This window comes from Ornithorhynchus anatinus, chromosome 5, assembly GCF_004115215.2.
Source record: "Ornithorhynchus anatinus isolate Pmale09 chromosome 5, mOrnAna1.pri.v4, whole genome shotgun sequence".
Classification (NCBI taxonomy): domain Eukaryota; kingdom Metazoa; phylum Chordata; class Mammalia; order Monotremata; family Ornithorhynchidae; genus Ornithorhynchus; species Ornithorhynchus anatinus.
The window spans coordinates 8,094,823-8,116,515 of record NC_041732.1 but is presented as its reverse complement, the minus strand read 5'-3'; the positions used below and the strand labels follow the sequence as shown (position 1 = coordinate 8,116,515).

General features: G+C 54.2%; 1 protein-coding gene across 1 annotated transcript; it reads left to right on the top strand.

Annotated features, from left to right (window-relative positions):
- The first annotated feature begins 631 nt into the window (after positions 1-631).
- CLN6 (CLN6 transmembrane ER protein) lies at positions 632-21,172 on the top strand. The gene is made up of 7 exons (XM_029066355.1): positions 632-671; positions 8,469-8,583; positions 9,322-9,420; positions 13,660-13,848; positions 13,940-13,995; positions 17,248-17,370; positions 19,217-21,172. Exons 2-7 carry the CDS (start codon positions 8,482-8,484, stop codon positions 19,485-19,487), a joined length of 840 nt encoding a protein of 279 aa, XP_028922188.1. The 5' UTR covers positions 632-671; positions 8,469-8,481; the 3' UTR covers positions 19,488-21,172.
- The last annotated feature ends 521 nt before the right edge of the window (positions 21,173-21,693 follow it).

Sequence of the window (21,693 nt, the reverse complement as noted above, 5' to 3'; positions counted from 1 at the left end):
CCGCGCGCCCCGCCTCCCTGAACGCGCTCCTCCCCGCTGGCCCCGCCCCTCCCCGCGCGCCCTCCTCTCGGAGCGCGTCCTGAATCCCCGCTGGCCCCGCCCCTCCCCGCGCGCCTGGACTCCCTGCTGGCCCCGCCCCTCCCCGCGCGCCCTGAATCCCCGCTGGCCCCGCCCCTCCCCGCGCACCCCTCCTCTCAGAGCGCGCTCCTCCCCGCGCGCCCCGCCCCTCCCCGCGCGCCCTGAATCCCCGCTGGCCCCGCCCCTCCCCGCGCGCCTGGACTCCCTGCTGGCCCCGCCCCTCCCCGCGCGCCCCCGCCCCTCCCCCCCCCGCGGCTGGCGCCTCTTCCGCCCCTTTACAGTGGAGTCTCCTCAGCGTCTAGTCCGGGCCTCTGCCCTCTACCACTCCGACTGACTGGCTGATTCCCTGCCCGTCCGGTCCCGTCCGGTCCCGTCCGGTCCCGTCCGGTCCCGTCCTCCCCGCAGAGCCGCCGGCGGGGCCGGGGCCGGGGCCGGGAGGGAAGCGCGGCCATGGAGGCTGCGGCGCGGAGGAGGCGGCCCCGGCGGCAGCAGGAGGAGCAGGAGCAGCAGGAGCAGGAGGAGGAGCGGCGGCGGCGGCGGCGGCCCCCGGCGGCCCCCGGGACCCAGAGGGGCGGCCCCCTCGTCCAGCCCAGGTGAGGGCCGGGCCCTCCCCAGCCCGCTTCCCCGCAACAGCGACAACAACGATCGTCATCTGAACCGCTCGCCCCGGCACAGAGGAGCACAGAGCTTCCCCTTTGCCCTCCGCTCCCTCCCCCTTCCCCCCTTCCCCTCTGCTCCTCCCTCCCCCCGGCACTCGGCTCCTTTGTACGTTCATTCATTCGGTAGTATTTATTGAGCGCTCACTCCGTGCAGAGCACTGGACTAAGCGCTTGGAATAGACAATTCGGCCACAGAGACACAATCCCGGCCCAATTCATTCAGTAGCGTTTATTGAGCGCTTACTCTGGGCAGAGCACTGGACTAAGCGCTTGGAATAGACAATTTGGCAACAGAGAGACACAATCCCTGCCCCATTCATTCATTCAATAGTATTTATTGAGCGCTTACTCTGGGCAGAGCACTGGACTAAGCGCTTGGACTATATAGTTCGGCAAGAGAGAGACAGAGAATCAGAGATACAATCCCTGCCCAATTCATTCAATAATATTGATTGAGCGCCGACTCCTTGCAGAGCACTGGACTAAGCGCTTGGAATTTAAAATTCGGCAACAGAGACACCATCGCTGCCCAATTCGTTCATTCACTAATGTTGATTGAGCGCTGACTCTGTGCAGAGCACTGGACTAAGCGCTTGGAATAGTTCGGCAAGAGGGAGACAGAGAAACAGACACACAGTCCCTGCCCAATTCGTTCAATAATATTGATTGAGCGCTGACTCTGTGCAGAGCACTGGACTAAGCGCTTGGAATATACACTTCTGCAACAGATAGAGACACAATCCCTGCCCCATTCATTCGTTCAATAGTATTTATTGAGCACTTAGTGCAGAGCACTGGACTAAGCGCTTGGAATATACAGTTCGGCAAGAGAGAGACAGAGAATCAGAGACAGAATCCCTGCCCAATTCATTCAATAATATTGATTGAGCGCTGACTGTGCAGAGCACTGGACTAAGCACTTGGAATAGACAATTCGGCAACAGAGAGACACAATCCTTGCCCCACGCATTCGTTCAATAGTATTTATTGAGCGCTGACTCCGTGCAGAGCACTGGACTAAGCGCTTGGAATGGACAATTCGGCAACAGAGACACCGTCCCTGCCCCATTCATTCATTCATTCAATAGTATTTATTGAGCGCTTACTCTGTGCAGAGCACTGGACTAAGCGCTTGGAATATACAATTCGGCAACAGATAGAGGCAGTCCCTCCCCAGTGAGGGGCTTACAGTCTAATCGGGGAAGACAGGTGGACAAAAACAAGACAACATCATCACGATAAATAGAATCAAGTATATATTTTTATGACCCTCTTTATTTTGTTATTGAGGTGTCCATCCCCTTGATTCTATTTACCGTGATGATGTTGTCTTGTTTTTGTCTGTCTCCCCCGTTTAGACTGTGAGTCAGTCATTGGGCCAGGATGGTCTCGCTGTATTGCCGAATTGTCCATTCCAAGCGCTTAGCACAGTGCTCTGCACATAGTGAGCGCTCCATCAATACGACTGAATGAATGGATTTATCTTGTTGATGTTGTCTTGTTTTTGTTTTGTTCTGTTTCGCTCTCCCCTCTGTCTCCCCCGTTTAGACCGTGAGCTCGTCATTGGGCAGTTATTGCCCAATTCTCTGTTGCCGAATTGTCCATTCCAAGCGCTTAGTCCAGTGCTCTGCACAGAGTAAGTGGTCAATAAATACTATTGAATGAATGAATTTATCTTGATGATGTCGTCTTGTTTTTGTTTTGCTCTGTTTTGCTTTGCTCTCTGTCTCCCCCGTTTAGAGCGGGAGCCCGTCATTGGGCAGGGCTTATCTCTATCCGTTGCCAAATTGTCCATTCCAAGCGCTTAGCACAGTGCTCTGCACAGAGTAAGTGCTTCAGTAAATGCTGTTGAATGAGTGAATGAATTTATCTTGATGATGTTGTTTTTGTTTTGTACTGCTTTGCTTGCTGTCTGTCTCCCCTGTTCAGACCGAGAGCCCGTCACTGGGCAGGGATGGTCTCTCTCCGTTGCCAAATTGTCCATTCCAAGCGCTTAGCACAGTGCTCTGCACAGAGTAAGCACTCAATAAATACTATTGAATGAATGAATAGTAGTATAGTGCATAGTTTCTGAGCACTAGGATAGCTACAAGGTAAGCAGGTTGCCTCACGCGGGGCTCACGGTCTTAATCCCCATTGTATAGATGAGGGAACTGAGGCACAAAGAAGTGAAGTGGCTTGCCCAAAGCCACACGGGTGATAAGTGGCGGAGTTAGGATTAGAACCCAGGACCCCTGACTCCCAAGCCCCTGCTCTTTCCACTAAGCGTAACTGTGGTACTTGTTCAGCGCTGACTACGTGTCAGGCACTCTGCTAAGCGCTGGGGTGGATGCGAGCAAATCGGGTTGGACGCAGTCCATGTCCCACATGGGGCTCACGGTCTCAATCCCCATTTTACAGATGAGGGAACTGAGGGACAGAGAAGTGAAGTGACTTGCCCAAAGTCACACAGCAGACAAGTGGAGAGTCGGGTCCCCCACCCCCCAACCCCACAGTACTTGTGTATCTATGTACATATTTATAATTCTATTTATATTAATGATGTGTATGTATCTATAATTTTATTTATTTATATTGACACTATCGATTCCCATTTACTTGTTTTGATGTCCATCTCCCCCCTTCTAGGCTGTGAGCCCGATGTGGTCAGGGATTGTCTGTATTGCTGAATTCTACTTTTCAAGCGCTTAGTACAATGCTCTGCACACAGTAAGCGCTCAATAAATGTGATTGAATGAATGAATTTGTTGCTGAATTGTACTTTCCAAGCGCTTAGTACACTGCTCTGCACACAGTAAGCGCTCAATCAATAAAATTGAATGAATGAATTTGTTGCTGAATTGTACTTTCCAAGCGTTTAGTACAGTGCTCTGCACACAGTAAGTGCTCAATAAATAAAATTGAATGATTAAAACCCATGACCTTCTGACTCCCGGGCCTGGGCTCTGGACACTGAGCCATGCTGCTTCTCATGATCGTACACCCCCCTCCTCATAGTGGAAAGAGCACAGGCTCGGGAATCAGAGGTCATGGGTTCTAATCGTGCCTCTGCCACTTGTCAGGTGACTTTGGGCAAGTCACTTAACTTCTCTGGGCCTCAGTTACCTCATCTGTCAAATGGGGATTAAGACTGTGAGCTCCACATGGGACAATCTAATAACCTTATATCTGTACCAGCGCTTAGAACAGTGCTGTGCACATAGTAAGCACTTAAATACCATTATTATTATTATCATTTTAATTATTTCCAAGGTCCCAGGCCCAGGCTCTTCCCACTAGACTATGCTGCAATCTCCTTTCCGTAACGGTGCCCTCAACAGATGAGACCTAGGGAACCAACCCCCTCCTGCAGCTGTTCTTGCCCCATTTAATCCAGTTCCCACTCTCCCCTGCGTGCGCCACAGCCCCCCAGCTCCAACTGTGTGACCTTGGGCAAGTCACTTAACTTCTCTGGGCCTCAGTTACCTCATCTATGAAATGGGGATTGACTGTGAGCCCTATGTGGGACGTGGACTGTGTCCAACCTGATTAGCTTGGATCTACCCCAGGGCTTGGCACATAGTAAATGCTTAACCAATACCATAAAAAAAAAAAACCAGGTCATACTGATGACATGGAGAGAGGGCCCTAAATTCACCCAGGACTGAGGGGGACCCGGGAAAGGAGAAGTAGTGTGGCCTAGTGGAGAGAGCATAGGCCTGGGAGTCGGAGGAACTGGGTTCTAATCCTGGCTCTGCCAAGTGTCTGCTGTGTGACCTTGGGCAAATCACTTAACTTCTCTGGGCCCCAGTTTCCTCATCTGTAAAATGGGGCTTAAATCCTACACCCTCCTTCTTTGCCTGTGAACCCCATGTGGGACAGGGACTGTGTCCAAACTGATTAACTTGGATCGACTCTAGTCCTTAGGACAGTGCTTAGCACAGTAGCAAGCACTTAAAAAGTATTATTATTATTAAAGAAGAAAAGGCACTGACCAAGCATGGGTAGAACCCCATCATTGCAGAGCTCCTGGGTCACATTTTCTAGGGGACCTGGAGTTAAAGCTCCTCATTTTTTAGTCCGGGACTCTGCCGGTTTTCGTGATCAATCTATCAGTCTTCTGTCGGAGTTCCATCCGTAACGGCCTTGTTGGTATTCACGCTTGGAAAAAGAGAGGCGGGGGAGCGGAAAAATGGTTAGCAAGTATAAAGTTTCCTTTACTTTTCAAAGACTCAAAGGCCAAAGGTGGCTACTTCTTGAGCAGATTAGATAACTAGCAGGTTGGGGCAGGAAAAAAGACACTAAACTTTGTAGGATCTCTATCCTTCCCCATTCCTTAGGGTGTAAACGCCTTTGAGGGCAGGGATCCCGTCTACCAACTCTCCCGAGCTCTCCCGAGCACCTAGTACAGTGCCCGCGTCCAGAAGGCACTCAATAAATACCGATAGATTGACGGGAAGGAGAATAAAGGAAGGGTTGGGGGAAAGGAAAAATCAACATTAGGCATTCCAGCCCCTGGAGAGCAGATGAAATTTGTGGTCTAGGAAGACTGTGTGAGTCTAGGAAGCAGGGTGGAAAAATCCACTCCAGGTGAGGGGGACTGATTTCCTCAGTCAGACACCATCCCCGCTCTCCACCGGGCTGCCGTTCCTACCCTTTACCAGCAAAACTATGACAGGCTTGGGACTGCCATCTATCCAGGGAGCTGTTTGCACAGAAAAAGCGACCCAAGGTACAATTTACCACAGCCATAAAGACTTAGGGATAGGATTGATTCTTGCAATTTAGCTAGCTTTGACTTTTTATAAGAAAAATAATAATTGTGATACTTGCTAAGCAGGTAACTGTGTATCAAGGACCTTAGTAAATCCGGTGTAGAGGCAGTATAAGTTGATCGGACAGTCTCCGTCCCTCGGTTGAAGCCCCATTTTGTAGATGAGGTAACTAACGCCCAGAGAAGTTAAATGACTTGCCCAAGGTTACACAGCAGGCAGGTGGCAGAGCTGGGTTTAGAACCCATGAACTAGTGGCAAGACCATGGGCTTGGGGGTCAGAGGACGTGGGTTCTAATCCTGGCTCCGCCACCTATCTGCTGTGTGACCTTAAGTGAGTCACTTCACTTCTCCGGGCCTCAGTTCCATCATCTGTAAAATGGGGATTAAGACTGTGAGCCCCCAATGGGACAACCTGATTATCCTCAGTGTTTAGAACAGTGCTTGACACATAGTAAGCACTTAAGTACTATAATAATAATAATAATTATTATTATTATATCCTCTGACTTCCAGGTTATGAGGGGAAAACTGTGCTGTAGGGGCTTCTAGGAGCTGATGGAGAAGGGAAAAATTCATGCTGCCAGAAACATTGCTTTCACTGTTAAACAATGATTACAGTTTTCTGTAAGGGTAGGAGTTGGGGGAGGGGGTTTGCATGCCTTAGTGGAAAGATCACGGGCTTGGGAGTCCAAGGTTGTGGGTTCTAATCCCCCCCTCCACTTGTCAGCTGTGTGACTTTGGGCAAGTCACTTAACTTCTCTGGCCCTCAGTATAAGCATCTTGGCTTATAGCTCTCTCTAATAAAATGAGGAGCTCTCTCTAATAAAATGAGGCGGTATTGTGTGCGGGTATTTAAATAAGTTAAATGTTTGCTATGGGTCAGGCATACTAAGCTAAGTGTTTACTTGTCAGCTGCGTGACTTTGGGCAAGTCACTTCACTTCTCGGTGCCTCAATTACCTCATCTGTAAAATGGGGTTGAAGCCTGTGAGCCCCACTTGGGACAAGCTGATTACCTGTATCTACCCCAGTGCTTAGAACAGTGCTTGGCACATACTAAGTGCTTAACAAATAAATAATTATTATAAATAAATAAAAATTCCTTCTTCTGAGCATTTTTGTTGACCTCCACCACCTTTGCAAGAAGGACAAGAGTGAGGTCCCAGAGCTAAAATTTTATTATTAAGAATAAGAATAATTGTGGTGTTGCTGCTTACGGGCTGCAGAGCACTGTACTATGCACTAAGTCAGGTTGCCTGCCCATAACGACCTCACAGTCTAGAGGGGTTTGTTAAGCACTTACCATGTGCCAAGCACTGTACTAAATGCTGGGGCACATATGAAATAATCAGATCAGACACAGTCCTTGTTGCCCCCGGGGCTCACCGTATAACGGAAAAGGGAATAATAATAATTGTGGTATTTGTTAAGCGCTTAATTATGTGCCAGGCACTATACTAAGCTCTGGGGTAGGTATGAGTTAATCAGGTTGGACACAGTCCCTGTCCCACATGAGGCTCACAGTCTTAATCCTCATTTTACAAATGAGCTAACTGAGGCCCAGAGAAGGGCAGTGACTTGCCCAAGGCTACACAGCAGACGTGTGGTAGAGCCTGAACTAGAACCCAGGCCCTTCTGACTCCTAGGCCTGTGCTCTATCCACTAAGCCACGCTAACAGTTGAGGAAACTGAGAAGTTAAATGACTTGCCAAGGTCACAAAGCAGGCAAGTGGCGGAGTTGGGATTGAACCCACGCCCCCTTACTCCCAGGCCTGGGCTCTTTCCACTGAGCCACACAGCCACACCTTCCTCCTAACCTCCTCATCGGGTCTAATCTCCCCACCGGCTTCCAGGTTCATATCTGGAAAGGGGCAACAGAAGTAGATAGACGTTAAGGAAACACCTACCAAATTCTCATCTGTGACATGGGGCAGATGCTTATTTTTTGTTTTTAATCCTATTAGGGTTTTTTTTTATGGTATTTAAGTGCTTGCTGTGTGCCGGGCACACTCTAAACACTGGGTTAGATAGACGCTGTCCTACATGGAGCACACAGTCTTAATCTCCCTTTTACAGATGAGGTAACGAGGCCCAGAAATGAGAAGTGACTTGCCCAAGCAGAGCAGACAAGTGGCGGAGCCAGGATTAGAACCCAGGTCCTTCTGACTCCCAGGTCTGCGCTCTATCCACTAGGCAGATTTGCACAACCTTTTAGGGAAACGGGGAGTCCCGGGGCACGGTGGGCCAATTCCAGGAGAATTCCCCCCTCCACACTGGCTACCACGGAGCCCGTCTCCGGCTACTGCAAGGCATTATTAGTTGCCCACACTGGGGTGTGAAACGCTGAAGCTCGCGGGTGTTCCGGTTCCATGGCTTGACTCGAATTCAGGCTTTCCCTCCATCCCTAGACCAGTTTCCGGGTTTCGTGCCACCAAATCTCCGGCCGCCCCGGCTCCCTGCATCAATCAGTCAATCAATGGTATTTACTGAGCAGTGTGGCTTAGTGGAAAGAGCCCGGGCTTGGGAGTCAGAGGTCGTGGGTTCTAACCCTGGCTCCACCACTTGTCTGCTGTGTGACCTTGGGCAAGTCACATAACTTGTCTGTGCCTCGGTTACCTCATCTGTAAAAATGGGGTTTAAAAAATGTGAGCCCCACGTGGGACAATCTGATTACCCTGTGTCTACCCCAGCGCTTAGAACGGTGCCGTGCACATAGTAAGTACTTTACAAATACCATAATTATTATTATTATTGTTCCTGAGCACTTCCTATGTGCAGGGCACTGTTCTAAGCGCTTGGGAACATCAGCACATGTATATGTACGAGTATATCAGCCTCGTCTTGGCCCTCATCCAGGCTAATGAGAAATTGAGCCCTAGTTCCTCTGCCAGCAAGACCCTGTCTAGGAAGGGCGTCCAGTCCCCGCTTTTGGAGGGGGAGAGGCTGACCCCGCTCCTCTCCTACCCATCCCGTCCCAGGCCCGGCCCGGCCATGGTGGATGGCACCTCCAGGAGCGCCCCTTTCCACCTGGATCTCTGGTTCTACTTCACCCTGCAGAACTGGGTCCTGGACTTCGGACGGCCTATCGCCATGGTGAGCAGGCGGGAGGGAGAGGGAGGAAGGGGTGAGGAAGGGAGAGAATGAGGGAGGGAGGATGAAGGAGAGAGGGAGGGAGAGAGAGGTTTGGGGGGAAGGGGCAGCACCCGGAAAGAGGGTGCGAAGGGGTGAAAGAGGCAAGAACGAGGGGCTATAGCTCCCTGGGCAGACCAGGGAAACGGCTGTCGCTGTTCTCCTGTCTGACCCGGCCTCATGAAGCCAGACAGCCGATCTGCCTGACAGCGCTCTGGTCCTCGAGCTATCCGGTTTCCACTGCCACGGCCCAATTTCCTCTAAGAAAGAGTTCAGAATAAACAAACGCGCTTGTAATGGAAAGTCCTTGCAAATATCTTTCAGCACCCGGCCAGCAGCCGGGAGATGGAGGAATCTCCCGGGACCGAGCCGTAGCAGCTCCCCGCCCCTGCCTCTCCTCGACCCCTCCCCTCACCCCCCAAACGTGGCAGTGACCCAGGCGCAGGGTGAGCCGGCTGACTGAGCCGAGGTCTCTCCGCAGGGGGCTGGCGTCTCCAAGCCCAGCGCCATATTCCCAGGATCCAGAATTCCAGGGTCGGGGCCCTTCCGATACCCCAGCTCCTCTTGCCGTTCCGAAGGCGGCGTGGGCCCGGATGCTTGCCCACACTGGGATTGGGTGGTTTCGTCGGGCCTCCTGCCCGAGCCCGACCCGCAGCCGGGATCAAAGGTCAGGGGACTGACTTTCCGTCCTTCTTCCCCCAGATCGTCTTCCCACTGGAGTGGTTTCCGCTCAATAAGCCCAGCGTCGGCGACTACTTCCATATGGCCTACAACCTCATCACGCCCTTTCTTCTCCTCAAGGTAACCCCGGTGGAGGGGGCTGAGGCCGTTCTCAATAATAAAAACTGTGGTATTTGTTAAGCGCTTACTGTCTGCCAGGCACTGTTCTAAGCACTGGGATGGCTACAAGCAAATCAGGTTGGGCACAGTCGCTGTCCCACATGGGGCTAGTGGCAAGAGCTTGGGCTTGGGAGTCAGAGGTCGTGGGTTCTAATCCCGGCTCCGCCACTTGTCTGCTTGGGCAAGTCACTTCACTTATCTGGGCCTCAGTTCCCCTATCTCTAAAATGGGGATTAAGACTGTGAGTCCCATGTGCGACAACCTGATTACCTTGTATCTACCCCAGCGCTTAAAACAGTGCTTGGCACATAATACCATTATTATTATTATTATTATTATTATTATTAATCCCCATTTTACAGATGAGTCACTGAGGCATAATGAAGTGACTTGCCTAAAGTCATAGCAGAGACATGGCGGAGGCAGAATTAGAACCCAGATCCTTCTGCACTCCCAGGTCCGTCCTCTATCCACTAGGCCAGGCCACTTCTCACCCTTGGCACCTGACATTTTGGGGGTGAGCGGGGAGGCTTTTCTCTCCCATATCCAAGGCACCGAAGAGTTTTGTAAAAATACTAGTAACGGTGTTGGTTAAGTGTGCTAAACACTGGGATGGATACAACACGGTCACATTCAAACATTAGTCTCTGACCCAACTGGCCCCCACTCTCCAAGGGGGATGGTGAACGAGCATTTCTTTCCCGTTTCACAGATGAGGAAACTGTCAAGATTTTAAACAACTTGCCCGAGGTCACCCAGCGGGCAAGTGGCAGGGTGGGTCTTAGAACCCGAGTCTCTGTACGCCTGCGCTTTTTCCACTGGGCCACAGTGTTTCTCAAGAGTTGATTTGGGGAAGTTGAGGCGAGGGAAGAGGAAGGGTTACAGGGAAGGGAAAAAAGGGAAGAGAGCACTCTAGACTGTCAGCTCGTTGTGGGCAGGGAATGTGTCTTATATTTTACTCTCCCAAGCACTTAGTACAGCGCTCTGCATGCGGTTAGCACTCAGTAAATATGACTGACTGACCGACTGGAGGGGCAGATGGATGGAGAGAGGAGGAGAAGAGGTGGGGGGGAAGAGAGAGGTGTGTGTGTGTATGAGAGAGAGAAAGAGAAGGCAATGCTGATTTCTACCCTCAGGCCCACAGCACTTAGGTCCATAGCTCTAATTTACCTCTACGCTATAAGCTCACTGTTATATTGTACTCTCCCAAGCGCTTAGTTCAGTGCTGTGCACACAGTAAGCATTGAGAAAGTAATTGATTGAACACTGTTTCCATCTCCAGGCAGACCAGCTAAGTTCCCTCATCCCCACTGAACTCCTGGGGAGCCCCCACCCCCCAGTTGCCATCAGCCCCGGGGATCCGACCCACCGTGAGGGTCCAGGCTTGAGCTGCCGCCGGGGCTGTGAGTGGGGGCAGAGGGAGATTCCCAGAACCTCTGCGCCAATCAGGAGTCCTTCCAGCTCCTGGATGAATCCCACCGGCCCCTAATTCCATCCTTTCCCCCACCAACGCCCCCTGCCTCAGGAAACCCCTCCCACTAGCCCAGCTTCTGCTGCAGGCTTAGAAATTAGGCCGCAGGCCACCTGCCCTGCACCAAGGCCAACTGCGGCACAGAGCTGGGCTCTCACCGAAGTCACCTGTCCGAAGCCAGGTTGCAGCAAAGACCCGGTGAGTCTGGAACCTCCTCTCCGGGAACAAGGCCGGGCAAGGCGCCGAGATTGGTCCAAAGAGCACGCCGGAGAAAACTCTGCCTGGAAACGTTCAGTGCTGGCCGGGGGATTTGCAAAGATGAACCACCCCTCTTTCTCCCTCCCTGAGAAGCAGCGTGACTCAGTGGAAAGAGCTCGGGCTTGGGAGTCGGAGGTCGTGGGTTCGAATCCCGGCTCCGCCCCTTGCCAGCTGTGTGACTTTGGGTAAGTCACTTCACTTCTCTGTGCCTCAGTTACCTCATCTGGAAAATGGGGATTAAAACTGTGAGCCCCACGTAGGACGACCTGATCACCTTGTATCCCCCAGCGCTTAGAACAGTGCTTTGCACATAGTAAGCGCTTAACAAATACCACCATTATATCATTCCCACCCCCTCAATTCTCTTGTCATGGAACATTGCTGGAGACTTGGCCAGTAGGGGGCGCCCTGCCGCTTTGGGAGGAAAGAAGGGGGGCTGGAGTCCTTCTGGATCCCCTACCCCTACCCACCCCCCTCCATTGACAGACACCTGTCAGGGAGCAGGAGAAAATTTTGTGAATTACTTTGCCCTAGAAACAAAATCTCCGGAAAGGTGAGATGAGTGCAGCTTTTTTTTTTTTTTACTTGAGTTTGAGCTGCTTGTCGGCTTAAACTGGAGGGGAGAGACACCTCTCCTCCCATCTCACCAGCCCCCCATTTCTGGACAATGACGCTGCTCTGACTGGAAGGAAGGGAGGAAGCCGGCTTAGCGGAAAGAGCACGGGCCCGGGAGTCAGAGGACCAGGGTTCTAATTCCGGCTCTGCCTCTTCTCTGCTGGGTGACCTTGGGGAAGTCGCTTCACTTCTGTAGGCTTCAGCTTCCTCTTCTGTAAAATGGGTTCTCTCTCCCTCTTAGACCATGAGTCAACTCGACTGTCTTGTATCTACCCCAGACATAGTAATCAATCAGTTGTATTTATTGAGCACTTACTATATGCATAGCACTGTACTAAGCGCTTGGGAGAGTCCAGTAAACAGAGTTGGTAGGCACGTTCCCTGCCCACAGTGAGCCCACAGTCTAGATGGGGAGAGAGACGTTAATGTACAAAACAATTACGGCTATGTTCGTAAGTACTGTGGGGCTGAGGGAGGGGTGAATAAAGGGTGCAAATCCAAGTACTTCCCCAAGCGCTTAGTACAGTGCCTTACACACAGTAAGCGCTCAATAAATACAATTGAATGAAGCACAAGGGTGACACAGAAGGAAGTGAGAGAGGAAAAAATGAGAGCTTAATTGGGGAAGACATATATGAATATTATCAATATTAACTGGGTCTGAGATAGGGAGCTACATAGACCGTAAGCACGACTCTAAGCTCATTTTGGGCAAGGAATGTGTTTATTGTTGTATTTCACTCTCCCAAGCGCTTAGTACATTGCTCTGCCCACAGTAAGTGCTCAATAAATACAATTCACTCATTCAGTCGTATTTATTGAGCACTTACTGTGTGCAGAGCACTGTACAAAGTGCTTGGAGAGTACAGTTCAGCAACAGAAAGAGACAATCCCTATTCAACAATGGGCTCACAGTCTAGAAAGGAGAGACAGACAACAGAACAAAACAAGCAGACGGGCATCAATAGCATCAGAATAGGTAAATAGAATTATAGATATATACACATCATTAATAAAATTAATAGAATAATAAATATGTACAAATATACACAAGTGCCGTGGGGCGGGGAAGGAGATAGATTGAATGAATGAGTGAATGAACAGCCTCACCTCAGTCTGAGGGATGGGGCAGGGGCTCCAGGCAGGTGGAAGAGAAAGGCTTCCCACTGCCCCAGGATCAGGCATCTTGGTTTGGATAATATTCCTTTGGAGAGCCAGGATTCTGCTGCCGTCTTCGGCTAAACGCCGAGTACGTTGTAGTGGTGGTATTTACTGAGCACCCACTGGGTCAAATGTCCCATACTAAGCGCTTGGGGCAGCACAGTGGAAACACATGATGCCTTCCCTGCCCAAAAAGACCTACCACTCTAATGGAAGAGGCAGATGTGAAATCATTTACAACTAGGGGAATCAGAACTGACAATTGTTTCCAAAAAAGGGGCGGTTGAGACTCTCCCGTAGGCAGTAACCTCTTTGTGGGCAGGCAACTCTCGTTAGGTTGTATTCTTGCAAGCATTCAATACAGTGCTCTGCGCACAGGCGCTCAGTAGATACCATCGATTGGCTGAGAGGCTAAAGCGGCTGGCTGGATTTTCCTGGCCCTTTCAGGCAATCAGTAGTATTGAACACCTGCTGGGTGCAGAGCACCGTTCTAAATGCTTCAAGACACGAGGGTCACGTATTTGATCGTCTGTCTCCCCTCGCCGCCTTCGATTGGAAGCTCCCTGTGGGCAGGGATCATGTCTACCCAGTCCCCCGGGCTCTCCCAAGCGGCTAGCGCAGCACGCCCCTCTCAGCTCGGCCCCCGTGGCCGGATCGAGGGTGGGATGTCCCCCAGAGTCCGTTCCCTGTTGCAGCTGATCGAGCGATCTCCCAAGACCCTGCCCCGTGCGCTGGTGTACGTCAGCGTCATCACCTTCATCATGGGCGCCAGCATCCACCTGGTGGGCGACTCGGTCAACCACCGCCTGATTTTCAGCGGGTACCAGCACCACCTGACCGTCCGGGAAAACCCCATCATCAAGAACCTGAAGCCAGAGACCCTGGTAAGGCCGTCTTCCCGCTGCCGGCCTCGGGGAATCCCGGAGGCCCGAGCCTCCCCGCCTAACCCCCACCGCTGTTTCGCTTCCGCTTCAGATCGACTCGTTCGAGCTGCTGTACTACTACGACGAGCATCTGGGGCACTCGATGTGGTAAGCGGCCGCCCGCTCGGGGAGGCTGGGGCTGCGGGCCCTAGGGAATCGGGGGCTGCGGGCCCGAGGGAGGCCAGGGCTGCTTGTCGGGGGGGACACCTGGGCTGTGGGCCCGAGGGAGGTCGGAGGGAGGCTGAGACAGCCGTCCTCGGGGGGCTGGAAGGAGACCAGGGCTGCGGACCTGGGGGAAGCTGGGGCTGCCAGCCTGAGGGAGGCTGGAGAGAGGCTGGCACTGCAGGCCGGGCTGCTGGGCCCTGGGTGTTCCCAGCCTCAGTTTAGCACTGCTGTGGTTAGACCGCAGGAGACTATCAGCATGGACTCTTTCCACCTTTTCTGCTTGACAGGGCTGTGGGTTTGTGAGAGAGTGTAGGTGTGGTCGGGGTAGCGTGTCCTAGTGGAAAGAGCACGGGCCTCGGAGCCAGAGATCCTGGATTCTAATCCCAGCTCTGCCAAATGCTTGCTGTGTGACTTCGGGTAAATCACTTCGCTTCTCCATGCCTCAGCTCTCTTGTTCTCCCTCCTCCTTAGACTTTGAACCTCATGTGGGACAAGGACTGTGTCCAACCTAATTCACTTGTACCTACCCCGGTGCTTAGAACAGTTGGACACATAGTAAGCGCCTAACACAAACCATTTAAAAAAGAAAAAAGGACCCTCCGCCTCCTTCCGGGCCAGAGGACGCCGACAGGCTGCCGGCGGAGCCAGCCTCAGTTCCCAGTGACTTGTCCAGCCCAGGCGGGAATCACACACATTTCCACATGCAGATGCAGTCACGTGCACCCAGCCCGGCAAGTGTGTGGACTCTGCAGTCCCGAGCAGCGGGGCCAAACTGGCCAGCTGCGACACGTGTCCCCTCCCCCTCCCGACCCGGGGTCTCAACCCTTGGCCCAAAGACGGCTGGCCTCCAACCTCCTAGGCCACGTGGGAGAGGGCACGCGGAGTGAGAAGCGGCCCGACGAAGGCCCCAGCTCCCTTGGAGTAGGGGGAGGCCTGGCCGTGCCCTTCCAGCACGAAGCCCCTGAACAACTCTACGGACCAGGGCTGCCCTCCCCCTCCACACTCCACCCCCACACCGCAGGTCCGGAGGGCCTGCGGACGACATCATCGTGCTCCGCTTTTAGCTCTCCCCTCTCCCCTGGGACACAGGCAGCTGGGAGAGAGGAACATGGCAAGGCAGGGCAGTTGATGGTACAAGAAACCGCTTTCAGCTGTCTGCTTGTTCTGAGGCCGGAGCGGGCTCCTGAACACTGTTTTTTCACAGTAGGAGGCACAGATACACACACACACATCCCCCCATTCCCTCTGCAAAAGCACTCTGTGGCACCAACACCCAGGGGTATACGCAAGTACACCCATCTCTCACTCTTTTAGCCTGGAAAACTCTCTCTCTTTCTCTCCCCCCCCACACCACCCCCTTCCCCTTCTCTCTGCCCTCCCACCCCCACTGTCTCCGATTCCCGATTATTATCCGGCCGTCTCCGCAGCCTCCTCCTTTGCCAGCTCTCAGGCAGTGCTCGCCACAGCAAGCCCATTCCCCAGATGGGGGAGAGGGCTCGAGTGTGCGAGAGGGGGTGCAGACATGCACCGAGCCTAAGAGAGGCCCCTCCCCACCCCCCTCAACACAGTGCTCTGAACATAGTAAGCACTCAATAAATACGATTGAATGAATGAACCCAGCTGGGTGGGTTGATTTGTAACCCAGGCGGTCCCAGCTGGCCTGGCTCCCTCTTCTCCCTGGGCTGCCACTCAGCGGAGTGTTGGCTCTCTGAGTCTGGGCCCAACCTCAGGGGGTGAGGGGCAGTGTGAGTGGGGAGGGGACAGGAGGATGCAAGTTGCACTTAGTACAGCAAGCGCTCAATAAGTACAATTCGAATGAATGAATGAGATCTAGGTGTAGGCAGATTGGGGGGGGGGGTGTGAGTGCGGGTGAGAAGCAGCCTGGCCTAGTAAATAGAGTCAGAAGGACCTGGGTTCTAATCCCAGCTCCACCACTAGGTGACCTTGGACAAGTCACCTTACTTCTCTGGGCCTCGGTTACCCCCTGTGTAAAATGGGGATTCAGGCTGGGAGCCCCACGTGGGACCTGGATTGGGTTCAACCTAATTAGCTTGTGTCTACCGTAGCGCTTAGTACAGTGCCTGGCATAGAGCACTTAAAAAATGCCACAATTAGTATCATTCTCCTTATATGGGGGAGGAGGCCAGCCAGCCACACTCACCCTGCTGCCCAGACCCGGCTCCAGGCCCGTTTCTGCTGGGAAACGGGGCGGACGCCTCCTCCCGCCAGAAGGGCCGGCTTCTCCCCGTTCCCGGTACCGAGGAGGCGGCCGTACCGTCCTCGTCCTCGCCCCGCCCCCACCCCCCCGGTGCCAGCAGCAGCGCAGCACGGAGGCGGCAGCCCCCGCCCGGCCACCTGCTCGCTGCCTCCTTCAGACTCGCGTTTGAAGCTTTTGTGCTAGGAGATGGCGGGGAGGCAGGATGCTTTTTTCTGCTCCAGCCTTGAGTAATAGAGGAGGAGGAGGAGGAGGAGGAGGAGGAGGAGGTGATCAAAGCGGGGGACCGTGTCTTCTTCACAGCGCTCGTAGCGCTGGCCCAGGGCCCGCTCCCTCAGGAGTGGCTGTAGAAGCAGGCCAGGGTGGTTGGGGGGGGGGGGAAAGGGAGACGATGGCCCTTTCGTTTAACCCCGAAAAGAGCCACTAAGAGCCTCCGTCTCCGGGGGGTGACCTCTCCCCCCGCCCCTCCCCGGGGCCACAGCCAGACGTGTGGAGCGGGGCCTTCCCTCAGTGTATGATGGGTAGGATCGACCTGGGCCTCCACCGCCCGGCTTAGACTCAAGCAGCTTTTCGGCAGAAATGGTGTCGCTTCTCCATCCTCTCTGCAGCGGGAAAACAAGTGAGGTGTGGGGGAAGGAGCAGTGATCCCATGGAAGGGTGGCGTGGAGGTGGGGAGGGCCAGCCAGGGCCCTCCCCCTTGGGTGCTGAGGTTGGGGGACCCGGGGGCGCTACCGTGGCTCAGGGGAATCAGAGGTCATGGGTTCGAATCCCAGATCTGCCACTTGTCAGCTGTGTGACTGTGAGCAGGTCACTTAACTTCTCTGTGCCTCGGTTCCCTCCTCTGTAAAATGGGGATGAAGACTGTGAGCCTCACGTGGGACAACCCCATTCCCCTGTATCTATCCCAGCGCTTAGAACAGTGCTCGGCACATAGTAAGCACTTAACAGATACCAACATTATCATTATTACTGTGTTGCAGGTACATCCCTTTCTTCCTCTTGTTGTTCATGTACTTCACCGGCTGCTTCACCCCGATCAGTGAGGAGAGCAGGATGCCCGGAGCGGCCCTGCTCCTAGTGGGTCCGAGCAGCCTGTACTACTGGTGAGCGAGTGAATGACCAGAGGCCCGGGGAAAGCCGGGAGGGCTTGGGTGCGGGTGGGTGCAGGGGGGAGAGCGAGGGAGAGGGGGCAGGCCCGACCGAGGAAAGCGGCCTGGACTGGGAAGACGGTGAGTGCAGGGGCGCGATGCCGAGGGAGGAACGAGCCAGTCGGTCTCACCAGGACTGAAGCAGCGTGGCCTAGGGGAGAGAGGTCGGTTCTAATCCTGGCTCTGCCACTTGTCTACTTGTCTGCTGTGGGACCTTGGGCAAGTCGCTTCACTATTCTGTGCCCCAAATCCTTCATCTGTGAAATGGGGGTTAAGACTGTGAGCCCCATGTGGGACGTGGACTGTGTCCAACCCGATTACCTCGTATTTACTCCAGCGCTTAGTACGGCACCTGGCACATAGTAAGCGCTTAACAAAAAACCGTAAAAAAAGTCTGCAGAGGGAACTTAGAATCCACTTGGTTGCTTTCCACGTCCCCAGGCGGGAGCGGACTGAGATGCCTCGGTGTTCTCTGGGGGCCAAGACTGTCTGCTCGGGCCTCGTGGATCCTTAGCCCTTTCCTCCCGCCTCGGTCGGCCGCCCGACTTTCCCGGACGTGCGGTGCTGCCTGGAGCCAGAATGTGCACCTCCCCCTTCCTCATCTGCCCCACCCCCATGGGCCCCAGCTCTAACCCAACCCGAAAAAATGTTTTGAGGGGGAAAAAAAAATCAGCAGACAGGAACAATGCTTGCTGACCTGAAGAGTCTGCTTTTGGCCCCAGCCCCATTTCCCAGCCACTGAGCGCCCCCTCCTCTGAACTAGTTAGCCAAACACACACACACACACACACACACACACACACACACAAATATACATATACACTCTCCCTCTCTCTCTTCCCCCACCACTAAATCAAACAGGGATTAGAAAGGAGATAGAGAGGATATTCTGTTTCCCTTTGCCTCACTGCCGGGTTTCCTTTAGCCCTCAAACAGGGCTGTTTTTTTTTCCCATGGCTGCTGTAGTCCCCTCGGATTTCTCTTCCTTGTTTGTCCTCAGCCCCCCCCTCCCTTTCCCGCCGAAGTCCGCACCTCATTAATGCCGGGCCTTGGCCCGTTACATCTTCGTCGTCGTCAGATCCCCTCTGGCCCTGCCAAGAAGACCCACTAATTAAGACTAATTGCGGCCCCCAGCCCCGTTAGCGGAGAGGGTTTGTGTGTGGGGCCAGAGACCTCTGCTTCCAGTTGATTTCTGGGGCCCCTCCTCAGCTGCCCTTCTCTCTCCACCACCCCAACCCTGGTCCAGCCCAGATCTGCCCGCAGGCCTGCTGTTCTGTTTTCTCAGCCGAGACCACCTGCTGGGGCCAGTTGGGGGGGGAGGGGGTGACGGAGCATCTTACTGGGGCCCAGAGGAGCAGAGAGAGGGAGTTACTGGGGACAAAACAAGAACACTGCCCCGGGCCTGACCAAGCTTACGGATCCGTGGTCCAGGGAGCCCATTTTGGCCCCGGAGACCCATCCCCAGCAGCTCCAGGATTGCCAGCATGTGGGAGGCCAAGGCCTGTCTCTGGCCTCACGCAGATCCAGTCTGAGCAGGAGGGAGCAGCTGTTCTGAGGATGATTAAGAAAGGGCTCAAATTGCAGCAGGCAGGATTGAGGTTAGATCTCGGGAAGAATCTCCAACCGGGGCTGAGAGACCCCGAGAAGGATGACCAGAGGAGGTTGGAGAACTCCCTCGATCGGTATTTAAGGAGTGTTTTCAGGGGTGAGCCAGCCCTGAGGGAGGGGGTTGGACCTGATGACCCCTGAAAGTCCCCTCCACCTCTCATCTCTCCTTCCCTCCCTCTCTGGGTCACCCTAGGTACCTGGTCACCGAAGGGCAGATCTTCCTCCTCTTCCTCTTCACGTTCTTCGCCATGACGGCCCTCGTCACGCACCAGAAGCGCAAAGGCCTCTCTCTGGACAGCAACGGACTGTTCTTGTTCTACTCCTTCGTCCTCACGTTGGTGCTGGTGGCGCTGTGGGTGGGCTGGCTGTGGAACGACCCCACCCTCCGGAAGAAGTACCCCGGGGTCATCTACGTCCCTGAGCCTTGGGCCTTCTACACCTTGCACGTCATCGGGCAGCACTGAGACACCTCCCCGCCCTCCCCCCACAGCCCAAGACCCCCACCGGGCGGCCCCAAGTGGGTGCCGGGCGGAGGGGGTGTTTCCAACCCCGTCCCCCACCAAGATGGCATCCAAGTTTCCTTGGGTCCTTTACCGAGTCTCATTTTGTCTTTTTGACTTTTGGGGAGCTGTCTTGAAAAGCGTGTTGGGGAGGGGGTCGCCAAGGGTACCCCAACCCCTCGGGCCCGCCGGCTCCCGAGGCTCGGCCCGCTCCTCACTCAGTTGGGGACTGAACTCGGACCCTGGTAGAAGCAGCTACCTCCACAACCTCCTCCGCTCGGGCCCTGGCTGGCGACTTCCGGCCAGAGGGAGGGGGACAGGGACGGCTCGGACGGGAAGCGATTACCTCAGGGCTCGTCAGCGGGGTGTCCGCACCAGTTCAGACTTAGGGCGGGGAATGTGTCCGTTATATTGTTCTGTTGTACCCTCCCAAGAGCTTGGTACAGTGCTCTGTACACAGCGCTCAGTAAATACGATTGACTGACAGGGCCCAGCTTGACTTAACGGGAACTTGGGAGGGGAACCCAGTGATTCTGGAGAAACACCCAAAATTCCAGAGTTCCACTAGACAGCAACACAACATCCTCTGGCAGTTTTTCCCAACTCGGGTGGCCAAATGCCTGAAGCCAGCCCTGAGGATCACGGGGAGGAAAAGGGCTTTGGCAAGGCGGTTTTGATGGCAGACTCAAGAGATGTCCCCTGTTTTTCACCCTGAGGGGACGGACATTCCATCCCACACCCTTTGGCTGCCCAAAGGCTCCCCCACCCCCACCGGGGTTAATGCGTCACCAGCTCAGCAGAGCTAATCCAACTCCCAGAATAAGCCGAAGGAGAGGCTCCAGGCCAGAAGGTCTAGATCCAGGCCGGACCCCGGGAGGGCCGGGGAGACGACTCCAGACATCGGGAGGAGAGACCCAACCCTAGGTGGGAGCAGAGGTGGGTGTGGCGAAAGTCTTCCAAATTCCCCACCCATCTCCCCCACCTTCACCAGGAAACCCAAACAGGACCTCAGGACCCCCTGCATGTCACTCGGGCCGGCCCTTGCAGGCCAGTAGCTGAGAGCGGTGAGAGAAAGGTGTCCGGGATGGTCAGGGGATGGGGAGGCTGCACTGGAGGCTCAGTTCACAGGGCCTGCTGCCAGAAAGTAGGGAGTGTGGGTGTTTGTCTGTGTTAGGGGCAGTTGTATTGGAGGCTCAGTTCAAAAGGGCTGCGTGCCAGAAAGTGGGTGTGTGTGGAATGATTTAACGTGTGGGGAGGGAGGGGGATGGACTAGGTGACCTCTGAGAGTCCCCTCCATCTCTCATCTCTCCCTCCCTCTATCTCTGGGCCGCCCTCCCCACCTTCTTTCTCCACGGGAGGCCTTTGTTTTCAGTTGCGTCTCAGCAGTGAGGATTCTGGGAGGCAAGCAGGACTCCCCGACTCGATCCTGCCCCACACTTTCCTTGGCCATGCCCTCTGTGGCTCCCTCCCCGCCTCAGGTAGCCAGCGCTGACTAGTGAGGTCCCAGGATGGCCCATTTGAAGGGAGAATCGGCGGGAGGGGAGATGTCCACCTCCCCAAGGTTTATCTCTCTACTGTCATTTCTGTTTACCCTACCCTAAGGAACAACCACAAAAGAGGAAATTTCCAATAAAAAATGTTGGCTAGAGGCTACCGGGGTCCTTTTCCTTTTCAGGGCGGGGGAAGTCAGATTGTTCATCGGGTCAGGTCGGGGGGTCCTAACCCCAGCAGGAATTTAGCCCGTGCACCGGAGACGAACCAGAACCCTCTAGACTGTAAGCTCCTGGGCCGGGAATGTGTCCTTTCTACTGTTCTGATGTCCTCTCCCAAGCGTTTAGTCCAGTGCTGTACACGCAGTAAGTGCTCAATAAATGCGATCGACTGACTGACCCACCCCCTAGTGCCCCAGGTGTGTGGGGCTTGGAAGAGGGACAAGAGCTCCGGGAAAGATGTCCCTCAACAGCTCTGCCGCTGCTGAGACCTGGAGGAGGGAAAGACCGTGTTGCCGGACACCTCGGGATGGAACAGAAGCGTAGCAGGGAGGTGGAGGCAGGGCAGGAGAAGGGGTTGCCCACACACAGGGAAAAAAAATTGTGGTATTTGTTAAGTGCTTACTATGTGCCAGCAGTGTACTATAAGCACTGGGATGGATACAAGCAAATCAGGTCCT